General features: G+C 59.2%; 1 protein-coding gene across 2 annotated transcripts in view; it reads left to right on the top strand.

Annotated features, from left to right (window-relative positions):
* WDR1 (WD repeat domain 1) overlaps nt 1–12,277 on the top strand; it is a 41,207-nt gene that overhangs the window by 18,198 nt on the left and 10,732 nt on the right. For both annotated transcript variants that reach the window (XM_052641865.1, XM_052641864.1), the window contains exons 5-8: nt 1,106–1,286; nt 8,356–8,433; nt 8,817–8,897; nt 9,234–9,467. In XM_052641865.1, the coding sequence (XP_052497825.1) occupies nt 1,106–1,286; nt 8,356–8,433; nt 8,817–8,897; nt 9,234–9,467 (574 nt within the window). The remainder of the gene's footprint in view (nt 1–1,105; nt 1,287–8,355; nt 8,434–8,816; nt 8,898–9,233; nt 9,468–12,277) is intronic.

The raw sequence follows: 12,277 nt of genomic DNA, 5'->3' as shown, positions 1-12,277 counted from the left end.
TGCGGCTCGGACTGGGGGTGGCAGGGTGCGTGATGAGTCCTGTGGGTGCTGGGCCTTCGATACAGGGCTGGCTTTAGCAGTGCACATCCGAAGACCGCGTGTCACCACGGGGAGCCCCCCCGGGTTTGTCTCCGGGCCCAGGCACCTCCTTTTTTCCGACATCCTCGGCCCTTCGCCTCCTGGAACCCGTGCTGTGCCACACACGTTCTAGATACAGGGAGACGGAGCAGGTCAAACTTTGGGGGCTCCTTAGAGTGTTTACTGGGGTTCCTCCCCTAAGCTTCCTCACCGCCACACCTGCCAAGGGGGGAAGGCTGGATGTGATCGCCAGGTGGGCGCACCCCACATGGCCTTACTTGGGAGGAGGATGCCGGGCAGGTGGCCCTGGGCGGCTGCTTGCCCTCGCAGCGCCGCTGACCAGCAGGGTCTGAACCTTGCTCCAGGCGTCTGGCTCCAGGTGCAGGCGGGGTTCCGTCCTCAGCCCCGCTGCTGCCATCCAGCACTTTGAACTTGTCTCCATTTCTCTTCCTCAGGCTTTCTCTTAACGGGTATCCTGATAGGTATTCGTCCTTCCATCCTCTCTTATGTCATCCCTGTTGGTCTTAATTCCTTCTTCACTGAGTCATAGCTCGCAGTGCAAACAGCACATTTTCATTGACTGCCGACTGCTCGCTGACTGCAGGGCGGCGTCTCATTTCGAGCAGGCGCTGGTACTTGGTGTGTTTCCTGGTCCCCACCTCCAACCTCCACCCCCCCATCACTCCCCCAATCCCCTCATTAAATCAGCCGTGAAACTGGTGAACCCTGAGCCATTCGGCTGGCCAGTGCTTCTGAGGCATCTTCACATGGGGGGCTCCTTGAGTCTGGGCTGTAAGACACAGTCACCCGGGGCCCCTCGGGGCCGCTCCCAGTAGCTCTCCCGCATTTCAGATGAAGCCGGGTTGCTGGTGTGTTGGTTCTTTCTGGGAGCACGTGTGATGCACAGTCGTGAGCAGGGCTACCCCGCCGGCATCCCTGCCCCTGGTCGCTAGTGACACAGCTGCCCGTCCCAGTGACCTGGCAAGGCCTGACCTTTCTCTCCTGTGGCTCCTCTCGTTGGGTGAAGGTTCGGAGCCGTCTTCCTGTGGGACAGCGGCTCCTCCGTGGGTGAGATCACGGGCCACAACAAAGTCATCAACAGCGTGGACATCAAGCAGAGCCGGCCGTACCGCCTGGTGACCGGCAGCGACGACAACTGCGCCGCGTTCTTTGAGGGGCCACCGTTCAAGTTCAAGTTCACGATCGGCGTAAGTGAGCGTCTCTGGAGGGTGGTTTTAGGGGGAGCTTTGTGGTTTGTGCATGAAGCCAGCAGAATCTAGACCTGTTAGATGCTGGTGGCAGAAGGTCACGCGTGCACAGCATTCATGCCAGGTTCACTGGGTGATGGTTCCAGCACTCGGGGGTGGGCGGGGAGCAGGTTCACCCTGGGACCATGTGTATACTGGGCAGGGGGCACACCTCTGACCAGGCGAGTGTCCTGGCCCAGAGGGGCTCTGTTAGGGGAGGCCAGGCCCGAGGCAGCCTGCCCTCTGGTTGTGCCAGTGTGAGGCCCACCAGTGTGGCAGAGGAGGTGAGCTCCAGGGATGTCCGGGTCTGTTCCCTCCGGCACCTCCTGGGAGATGGATGAGGGCAGGGTCACACCAGAAAGGTGGCACGTGGTGAGCAGAGTTGGGTGCTCTGCCTGTGGGGGCGTGCTCTAAACACTGAGTGGAATCACACAGACTTCTGTAGGAATGACTGCAGGGCCTTGGTCCCCACAGCTTTGCACATGGGCCTGACCCTCTCTCAGCCTCACTTTATCCATCTGCAAGATGGGCATGGGACATGGGCATGAGAGCATTTTAGCCATGGAGTTGGGCTGTGCACAGCGCCCTCCCCGGTTCAGAGTGGCCCACGAGGTTCGTTCCCCGCCCTGGGAGTCTGAGGCTGGAGTATAGAAGGAAGGGCACCTGGCTGCGGACGGCCCACCTGTGAGTCTCACGGACCACCCATGGGCGGTCCAGACCTGCCTTCCCAGGGTCTCTTGTGAAAACACTGCAAGGCCGTCAGCCCTGGTGGTAGACGTGGACGTGACCTCGCTGAGCTGCAGAGTGGAGGACACTCGGCCCTTTACTGCCGGCTGTGTCCCCTGGAGGCGGCTGAGCTGGGCTTGGCCAAGGTCCAGGGACATGTCCAGAATGTTAGTGGCTCGCTGAGCAGTCCTGTAAACTCTGATGATGACGCAGTGAGTCATGAAGAGCGGGCAGGGCGTGGCCCAACGGTGGTGGGGGTTCTTGGCGGGCCCCTGGGGTGTCCTGGGGACAGGACCCGGGCCGTGGGCAGCATTTCTGTATGTGGGTCTCGGCCCAGCTGCAGAGGGGCTTCTCCAGGTTCCCTGTTCGTGGTAAAGCAGGTCAGTTTTATCCCAGGGCCCCCGGGTAGGGTCTCTGGCTGGCTGCCTAGGAGGCACAGTGGGCACGGCTCCTCTGCCCTTCAGGGTGGGCAACCTGGAGTCCCTCTTCACACCCCCCATCACCTCCCATCACCTCCCAGAGGCTGGCCCCCGGGGCTGCTGGTCGTGGTGGAGTGGTGCTCAAGGTCATGCTTCCGGAGCGGGATAAGGTGCTCTGGAACACGGATGAGTCATGCTGAGTCAAGTAGCTGGGCTTCCTGCACAGTGCCCAGCGGAGGAAGGAGGGAGGTTTCCGTGGCAACCAGAGGCTTTCCCAGCTCACCCCGTGGAGCTAGCCCGCCCAGCTCCCCACGCCCCGCACACACATTGTGTTTGTTTTTACCTGGCTGAGCTATGGGTGGACAGGGCTCCTTTCCGTCCACCCCCCACAACCCCCGCCCCAACCCACCCAAGGATTTAGTTGCTCTTTGCAGATGTACGTTAGACCCAGCAGCTCAGTGGTGGTGGAGGGGTAAGTGGACCCAGGATTCTTTCCAGACTTGACCCGAGCCTGTGCTCCTCACCCCTGTCAGAGATCAGAAGGGGCTGCGGACCAAGAATGGGTTCCTGGGTGGCAGCCTAGCACCGCAGCTGGCCAGCTCTGCAGCTAGCAGGCTGGCCCTGCTTCTGAGCGCCCCCTGGTAACAGGGTGAGGCCAGCCCTCGTCCACAGCCCCAGGGCTGGGGCGAAAGGAGAGGCGCTGGTGGACGTGTGAGTGTCCACGAGGAGCTGTTGGGCTTCTGCTGGAGAAGATTCTAACAGGCTCACTGGGCCTCAAACAAAGGATAGGAAGACGCTTGGGGTCCCCCACACCCTCCTAAAATGTCTCCTAAGGGGCTGACAGCAGGTCAGCCTGTGACTGTTCCGTGTATACCTGGCCTCGACCCTCACGGCCCCAGCGTGAATCTGTAACATGAGGGCCGCCCATTGGTCCACGTTCCAGCTCCTGCCATCTTCCTCCTGACCACGTTTAGGGGCTGTGGGCGTGAGGAGCCCAGAGGGGTCAAGTTCAAGTTGCTGCCTCAAAAAGGAGTAACTAGTGTTCCGGATCAACTCCCAGGAGGCTTGGACCCGGGTGGATGGAAAGCAGTGTTACAGAACACGTGGGGTGGCCGCCCGTCCACCTGCAGTGCAGGGGTCCTGTTGTTTTTCCTTCTTGTTTAGGGTTTGTTTAAACCACCTTCTCCTGTTGGCAGAGCGAGAGTGGAGACAAAGCTGAGTCATGCCCAACTGTAGGCAGACGGTCCAGGTACCCACCCGGCCCGCCGTCCTTGTTTGTCTGAACCTGAAATGGGCTGAGAGGCTGCAGGCGCACGGGGTGGAGGTGCTGCAATTCCAATTCCCCCCGAAATTGACCCCAGCCCACCTGGGGAAGTGGCTCCAGAGTCCAGGGGACCAGCTGTGCGACAGAGGCCGTGGGCAGCAGTGTCCTGTGCCCAGGGCTTTAGATTCCCCTTCGAGGCCCTCCGGGTGGCCTGAAAAGAGGGCAGGTGGCCCTTGCCCATCCCTGCCTCTCCCACAGGGCCTTCTGCCTGCTGAGGGCATCCCTGAGCTAGGTGCATCTGGATGTGTGGTCACAGGCCCGCTAAGCATCTCTAGCTCCCGTGTGTCTGCACCTGGCCACCTGTGGCCTTGGTGAGTTTCCACGCTTCTCCAGCCTCTACTTCTGCCTCCATCGGGTGGGCAGGTGGGCACTCCTGGAGCAGACACCTCTGTGACTGTGTCCACGGTCCATTCCATAGTATGTGTGCCTGATGAAATGATGGCTCAGAGCAGGAAGCACTGGGGGCCTTCCTTGCCCCAGGCCCGCTTGTCAGACTGTGGCTGTGTGATCTGGGACTGGAAACTGCCCACTGCATCTCCCCAGGCCTCAGAGAGCAAAGCACACCCTGGCTGAGGAGGGGACGCCTGGCCTCCCCTTCGCCCAGGTGGGCTGCACAGTCTGGCACCTGAGTGTCTCACACATCACCCAGTGGGAGGAGCTGCACTTCCTTCTAGAGCCTCGGTCTCCTGTGATTGCGAGTATCACCTTCCTAGACACGGAAACTTTGAGCTTGAATGTGTGAGGTTTCCGGGCTATTGTGATTTCCTGTGTCCTTATGACAGGGCAGGAAACAGCTTTGCATTCAAGCATGTCTCAGGTGCCTGCTCTGCACTGGCTGAGCTGTCCTTAACCACCACACGCTCATGCCAGCTTTTCAGAAAGCTGTGTGCGTGTCCATGGGGGTCATGCCGGAAGGTCAGTGGGGCAGGGGGTGACCAAGCCAAGCTCCATGGACGATCAGGGGCCTAAGGGTTCGAAGGAGCCTTTTCGTTCTCCCATCAGGTCCAGTGGTCACTCTGGGCAGGTCTGTGCAGGGCGATTGGAGAGGCGGGTGAGGAACGTGGTGCTGCCCCTCCGGGCACTTAGCAGAGGGTCCTGACCTCGCAGAGGGAGAGGGAACCAGGTTTGGGAGGGGGCAGTGGGCTGAAGGGGGCAAGGCAGCCTTCCAGGTCAGGATGGACACCCACTCCTGGGGTGCTGACCACGGAGACACCTGCTACCCTCAGGGAGTGTGGGGGCAGTGGGCCTGGGCATCCGAGCTGTTTGGCTCCTTTGCAAGCCTGTGACGTGGATCAGGGGCAGGTGGCCCAGGGTTTCAGCGTGCAGGTAGGAGTCCTGCTGCAGACCCCGCTGAGGCCGGTGAAGCCCGGGCGGGCTCTGGGGACACCCAAGCTGGTGGGCTGGTCAGCTCCGTGGAACCCAGGGCCTCTGTGTCCCTGTCAGTGGCTGGACTCGGCGCATTACCTAATGACTGCTGGTGGCTCCCGTCTCGGGTTTCTCGGTCGTGGGCGGGGGTGATGGGGGAGCAGCAGTGATGGGGGAGATGATGATGGGTATAATGACAGTGGGGGAGGTAATGATGGGGCACAAGTAATAGCAGGGTGGGTGGGGGTAATTATGGTGGGGAGGTTCTTGGGAGGGTCCACTGACACTGCCCCAACCAGAGCTCTGGCGTGGCCGCGCCTGAGGCTGGGTGGCCCGCACCCCAGGAGCCTGCAGGATGGTGCCGCCCCTCCAGGACCTTAGGGCGTCTGGGGCCCCCAAGCCCAGCTCCGTCTTCTGAACCCTCCATGATGTTTCCCCCAGCCCGATCCTCCTTTGTCCTCTGGCCTCCCCTGCCCTCCCCGTGAAACGGGCTATTTTTAGCCCCCCTTTTTTTTTGGTTAATGGTCTGCTCACTGTTCCTCCCTTTAAATTGGCTATTTTCAGGAGCAGACATCAGTCTCCCACTCATCTTGGCTCTTGGCTCCAGTGGCAGGAAAAGCTGACAGGGAGACTTTCTAAAGCCACAGCGCCTGGTCCCCGGGCGGGGGGATGTCTGCCCTGTCCAGTCTGACCCCTGCCCGGCAGCCTGCCTGGTTCAGGGGTGGGACGACAGATGACAGACAGATCCACACGTGTGATGTCCCTGTAGGGCCGGGGGTGTTGAGGGTGGCAGGCAGGCGGCGGGGAGGCCTGGTGACTGTGCTGACCTCTGAGCTGGGTGTGTGAGGGGTTAGTCCTGTTGTCTCAAGGAACCACGGTACCCGGAGTTGGACGAGATGGCATTGCAGGGTGACCCAGGGTCCCACTGGTTCATAGCATGTTCCTCACGCCCCCCCAGCGTAGCCCCCACTTTGGCCCCGTGATCTGCTTCACCGCGGGGCACTCTTGGCATGCTGGGTCAGTCACAGGGACCCAGGGGGGCTGGCCTACCCCTCTCCCTCGTCCACCTCACCACCCAGGAACCCAGAACAGCAGGGCGGGATCAGCCAGTAGAAGTGTGGATGAGAGGACCAGACGTGTGGGCAGGCATGCAGAGCAGTGGTTGGGTTGCTTTTCCTTTGACCTCGTGCAGGAGGAGCCGCTTCTGCCTGTCCATCCTTCCATCCCCACAGGGTGGTTCTGGGAGGACTGAGAGACGCCCTCCCAACATTCGTCCTAAGCAGCCCTGGGGATGGCAGGCCACTGGCCGTGAGCCTGGGGAGTTAAGGATCTGACCCCCGGGCTCCCTGCCCAGCTGGCCAGCCGGCCTGCCTGCCTTCTGTCCAGGGCCGAGAGCCAGAGCTCTGCACGGGAAACCGGAGACCTGGGTTCCCAGAACCCGGGCCGCTCGGAGCCTGGTTGTCCCCTGGGGAGAGAAGGGTACCCGAGGTTCCCCAGGGCGTCTCAAAGTGGTGGGCTGACTGTGAGCCCCGGTCGCGGGGAAGGGCAGTCAGAGGGCCCAGTTTGGAAAGTTCGTTCATTTTGATGGATCGCGAGCCTGCTGGGAGACGGCCATTCTCCAACTAACTCAGAACGCGAGCCTGAGAGCCGGAAAGGTTGGCCTGAGAAGCAAGATAAGTGGACGTGATAAACAAAAAAGGCAACACAGGCCATCCTGGGGTGGGGGGGTGCGCAACCCAGTCTCTGCCCCCATCTTCATGTTGAGAGTCAGTTCCTAGGCAGGTTGATAAGTCCAGGGGACCCCAAGGAGAGAGGGGTCTGGAATTCTTGAGGAGGAGAAAAGGACAAATTTTTTCCCCTCTACATTCCTTAGCATTATATAACAATAATGTATCCTGCTTAAGGACAGTTTCTGGAAAAAAACCTGGCTAATCCTGTTATCTTAAAATGTAAATTATGAGAGTGGGTTTAGTGAGGTCTTTATAACTTCCAGACATTCTTTTGATTCACTGTAATAAGTAATTAAAAGTATATAACTCCGTTGCTAACACTAGCGAGGGGGTACTTTTTCTGCCTCCCTTCTGATGTCGATGTCAGAAGCATTGTCTGTCTCTTCTATACTTTAATAAAACTCTATTACACAAAAGCTCTGAGCAATCAAGCCTCATCTCTGGCCCAGATTGAATTCTTCTCCGGAGGCCAAGAATCCCGGCGTCTTCTGTGGTTCAGCAACAGCTTTCAACGTGGTCCCCCAGTGTCTGCGCTGAGTACAGATTTCCCTCCCTCCAGGAGGACCCCCGTGGTGTTGGGTAGGGGCCCACCCACCCTCAGGGGCCATCATCTCACCCTGTTTCCAGTGAGGTCACGTTCACAGGTCCTGGGATTTCAAGCCATCTCTTCAGGACAAGTCAACCCATAAACTTTATACACAAACACGTGCAACTCCTTTTAACCCAGCAGCTCAGGCTTTAAAACTATCAGTGGTTTACCTCAGCGGGATTTGCGTTAAGTCGAATTGCTTTTCCTGCAGGTGGGGCAGCTGTGGCCCAGGGGCAGGTGACCTGTGCACCTTTAGGAGAACGGACAACACCTGTTGCTTCATGCGTGCTGGCGGGGGGGGGGCGCTTCGGATTGATGGCTTGTGGGGTTTTCAGAGAATCACTCTCTGATGCAGACCCTTTTTGACCCAGGAAAGAATGACTTCATTTACTCCTTTAGGTAATGGAATCACCTCTGGAGGTCACATCTCCTCAGACTCTTATTGCCAGGAAGGTCATCACCACTGTTTAATTTCTTTAAAACCTCGTTTGTTCAGCAGATGCCCAGATGAGCGCCTGCTGTGTGCTGGGCCCCGGGCCAGGCTCCAGGGACTCAGGACCGAGGCCTCACAGTAGCCGCCTCACTAAGCGTAGGGGTTCTGAGCTTGAGTGGGCTTCAGAGCTGAAAGGAGGGCTGCGTTTCTGTCGGCAGAGGTTGGGGAGCGTGTACGTCACAACGGGGAGGCCTGGCAGGCAGAGATGGGCCCTGCTGAGGCCAGGGGCTGAGCCGGACTTCTGGCGTGTCCACTTGGGGCTCCTGCCGAGCTCGGAGGGCTCCCGCAGACGGGCATTCACATGCATGGTGGTCCTGGGCCTCAGAACTCGTGGAGGGCTTTCCCGAGCTGCCTGTCCCTGGTTAACCATCCCGTTTCCTGCAGGACCACGGCCGCTTTGTCAACTGCGTGCGATTCTCTCCCGACGGGAACAGATTTGCCACGGCCAGTGCCGATGGCCAGGTAAGGTCCGGGGCCGGGAGGTGGGGAGCGAGGGGCGTTCGTTCATCTCTTGGGCCTCTGGTTGTTCAGAATAGACAGACTCAGTGAAGCTGGTCTCAATGGGCAGCTCCCTCCCTTCTCCTCCTAGGATGCGACTCAGTTTGAGGCTGTGTCCGCAGAGCGTGATAGCTCCATCTCTCTGTCGGTCTCCTTTTAAAGGAGCTCGAAATTCATCCAGTTTTGATGAATTCTTGTAAAGTCACAGTTGTCAACCCTCTTGATGGTGGAGCGGGGATGAGTGGGAGGAGCTCAGTCAGTGTACTGACGTCTGGGCATACATACCCACGCATGATACGTGTGTTCATACACACGTACGTGATTCACATGTTTGTATTTCCTGAAAGATCTTCATCTATGATGGGAAGACGGGAGAGAAAGTGTGTGCGCTGGGAGGAAGCAAGGCTCACGATGGTGGCATTTACGCTGTGAGTATAGACCCGTGTTAACAGCTTGCTCTGCGCTTATGGTGGGGCCTGTCTGCGTTTGTCATCGTCCATATGCGGGTTGAAGTTGGAAGCTTGAGATGAGGGGTCAGGAGCGGGGGCGCTGGCAGAGACCTTCAAGGTCACGTGGGACAGGGTGCCGTGGCCCACAGAGGCCTATGGCCGGGATGCTCATCCTGTCCTTGCCCTGCGTGTTCCACCACCTCCCGGGCTGTCCTCCCTGCTCAGGCACCGGGGCTGTGGACACAGCCCCGGTATCTGAGTCTCTTTCCCCCTCGGTGGAATGCTCTGACCCGTGACCACCATTTGTTTGAGTAGATCAGCTGGAGTCCTGATAGTACCCACTTGCTCTCTGCTTCCGGAGACAAAACCTCGAAAATCTGGGACATCAACGTGAACTCGGTCGTCAACACGTTTACCATGGGCTCCAACGTCCTGGACCAGCAGCTGGGCTGCTTGTGGCAAAAGGACCACCTCCTCAGCATCTCCCTGTCTGGCTACATCAACTACCTGGACAAAAACAACCCCAGCAAACCCCTGCGGGTCATCAAGGTAAGGCCAGGCCACGGAGCAGCTCGGCCTTCAAGGGCTGGCCGGGGGGAGGGCGGGCATTTGGCCGGAGAAGGGGCAGCAGAGGCGAGGGGGAGGCCCAGTGGAACAGCAGGACGTGGGTTGCTTTGGGGATGTGAATTTAGCAGAAATGAGAGGCCAGACGCCGAGATCCCCTTCAGCTGCTGTGAAAGCTGGACGTTCAGGGCAGCGGCCCTCACCCCTGCTCACGGGGCTCGTTTGTCCCGAGGGGCTCAGCCTTCCTCAGTTAGGAGCCCACCGGCTGTGTCCCCCACATGAGGCAGGACAAGGAAGATGCTGAGCCCCGAGACGAGGCATGTGGCGGGGTGTGGCCGCAGTTGTGAGGGGCCCAGCTGACCTTGGAGCTGGGCCAGGATGATGTGCAGGGTGTGAACGTGAGAATGCGTGGGGAGGCACTTGTCCCGTGTGGTTGGGGCAGGGTGGGCACCAGGGGGTGGTGGGGGTGGTGGGGGTGGGTACCAGGGGGTGGTGGGGGTGGTAGGGGTGGGCACTTGGAAGCAGATGTGGACTTGGAGAAGCCCGTGGAGCCCTGAGGGGCAGAGGCCCACGGTGTGAGCAGCAGGTAGCGATACTAGGGGCAACGGAGAGGACCCCCTTCCCCGCCTCCTATCCTCATCTCATCGGGACGGCTCACCCAGGCCAGCTGGCCGTCAGCATCTGCCCTGAGTCTCCCGTCCAGGTGGGGCTGTGCCTTCTCCCTCCCTCAGCCCTGGAAATGGTGGCATCTCAGGAAATCGCAGCCAGACTGGGAACTTCTGTGTCCCGGGGCCCCCCTCTGACCCCCTTGCCACCCACGGGCTGGGGTGGGGTGCTCAGGGTCGGCCTCACCTGCCCTGGCAGCCCTGGGTGAGCCATGCTTTCAAGGGAGGGGCCTCCACAGCAAGGCTTCAAGCGGCTTCCTGTCCTGCGGCTGAGCCCTGGGGCCGAACGTCAGCACCTCCTCATGCCCTGCTCGCTCAGCTGCTTTCGGGCCATGCAGACCGGCTCTGGGAGGCGCCTGGGCCCCGCGGCCTGGGTGTAGACTAGGCTGGGATTCTTCCCCGGGGGCCCAGTCCTCCGTAGTCCGTGGGTTGCCAGCTGCCTGACCCTGCAGCGTGTGTGCGCCCCACAGTCTGTGAGCTGGTGGCTTTCGTGGGCTTGGGTTCCTGGTGACCGTGCCCGTGAGGCAGGGGTCAGGCCAGGCCATCTGCCTCCTTAGGCCTTGTGTGGCTAGCTTGTGAATCCCAAGGGGTGTTTGGTGCCGACATCGGGCTACAGGTGAGAGCCCAGGAACTGGGCTGGAGTTAAATGAGCTCTTCTCAACGCTAGTGCACGTTCAGGTCATCTGGAAGTTTCCATAAAGGGCTTGATGCCTGGCCAGCCCCGTTGGGATGCAGTCAGAGACCATAGGAAGCTCTGAGGGGCCAGTACTTTTAAGGTGCACCCAAGTGATCCTGTGGCTCAAGCTGGAAGCTACATCAGAATCGAATCACCTGAGCGGGCCCGCTTGTTAGAACACGGCTGCTGGGCAGCGCACAGTGCTCACAGCATTCATCTGTGGGGCGCGGGAGAGCCCCAGTGCTCACAGGCTCCTGGCAAGGCTCCTTGCTGCCCGAGACTGGGTGGGCCAAGTCCTCGAGCATCCCGTTGCTCACAGGTTCTGTCTGGGTCCCTAGGCTGCATGGGGCGAGACTCCCGGTAAGGCTTGGTGGGTCACTGCCCTGTAGAAAGAACTCAGGGTTCCTGAGGACTGTGTGTACCTTTCTCTGATGATACATGTCTCGTTGTGGCAACAGCCAGTGGTGCTCAGGAGGCTCCGGCTGCATCTGAGGAGGGGGAAGGAGCCCATCTCTTAGATTTCCATCCCAGGAGCAGTTAGTTCAGTTCAGTTCAATCGCTTGGTCGTGTCCAACTCTGCGACCCCATGGACCGCAGCACGTCAGGCTTCCCTGTCCATCACCAAGTCCTGGAGTTTACTCAAACTCGTGTCCATCGAGTCGGTGATGCCATCCAACCATCTCATCCTCTGTCGTCCCCTTCTCCTCCCGCCTTCAATCTTTCCCAGCATCAGGGTCTTTTCAAATGAGTCAGTTCTTCACATCAGGTCACCAAATATTGGAGTTTTAGTTTCAGCATCAGTCCTTCCAATGAATATTCAGGACTTATTTCCTTTAAGATTGACTGGTTGGATCTCCTTGCAGTCCATGGGACCCTCAGGAGTCTTCTCCAACACCACTGTTCAAAAGCATCAATTCTTGGGCGCTCAGTTTTCTTTATAGTCCAACTCTCACATCCATACATGACTACTAGAAAAACCAAAGCTTTGACTAGACTGACCTTTGTTGGCAAAGTAATGTCTCTGCTTTATAGTACACACATCATGTCGTGGCAACAGTCAGCGATGCTCAGAGGGCCCCAGCTACCTCTGAGGAGGGGAAAGAGCTGTGATTAAACCCCACCTCTTAGGTTCTTTCCATCTCAGAAGCAGTTTGAAAGGAGGTTAAATGCCCCCCTTTGAAGCAGGCGTCTGGTTGTAGACGAGTGTTTTGGGCCTCTTTGTTGCCGATCAGGGAGGGATCACAACCCTGGGACCACCCTGGTTGTGGGATCACAGCCCTGGTGAGGGTAGGGGACTCAGGAGAGAAGAATCCTCACGAGCCAGGGACGGAGCTGGAGCCGTGAGCTGGGTCTCTGGTTGGAGACTGTCTGGGCCGTCCAGTGGCCCTGGGGTTGTGCTTCTGCGAGGGTCGGGCCCTTAGTACTGCTCCTTCACCTTCGTGGAGACCCAGCCC

Source organism: Budorcas taxicolor, chromosome 6 (assembly GCF_023091745.1).
Source record: "Budorcas taxicolor isolate Tak-1 chromosome 6, Takin1.1, whole genome shotgun sequence".
NCBI lineage: Eukaryota > Metazoa > Chordata > Mammalia > Artiodactyla > Bovidae > Budorcas > Budorcas taxicolor.
Note: the sequence above shows the minus strand (reverse complement) of the source record. Positions and strands in the feature narration are given on the sequence as shown.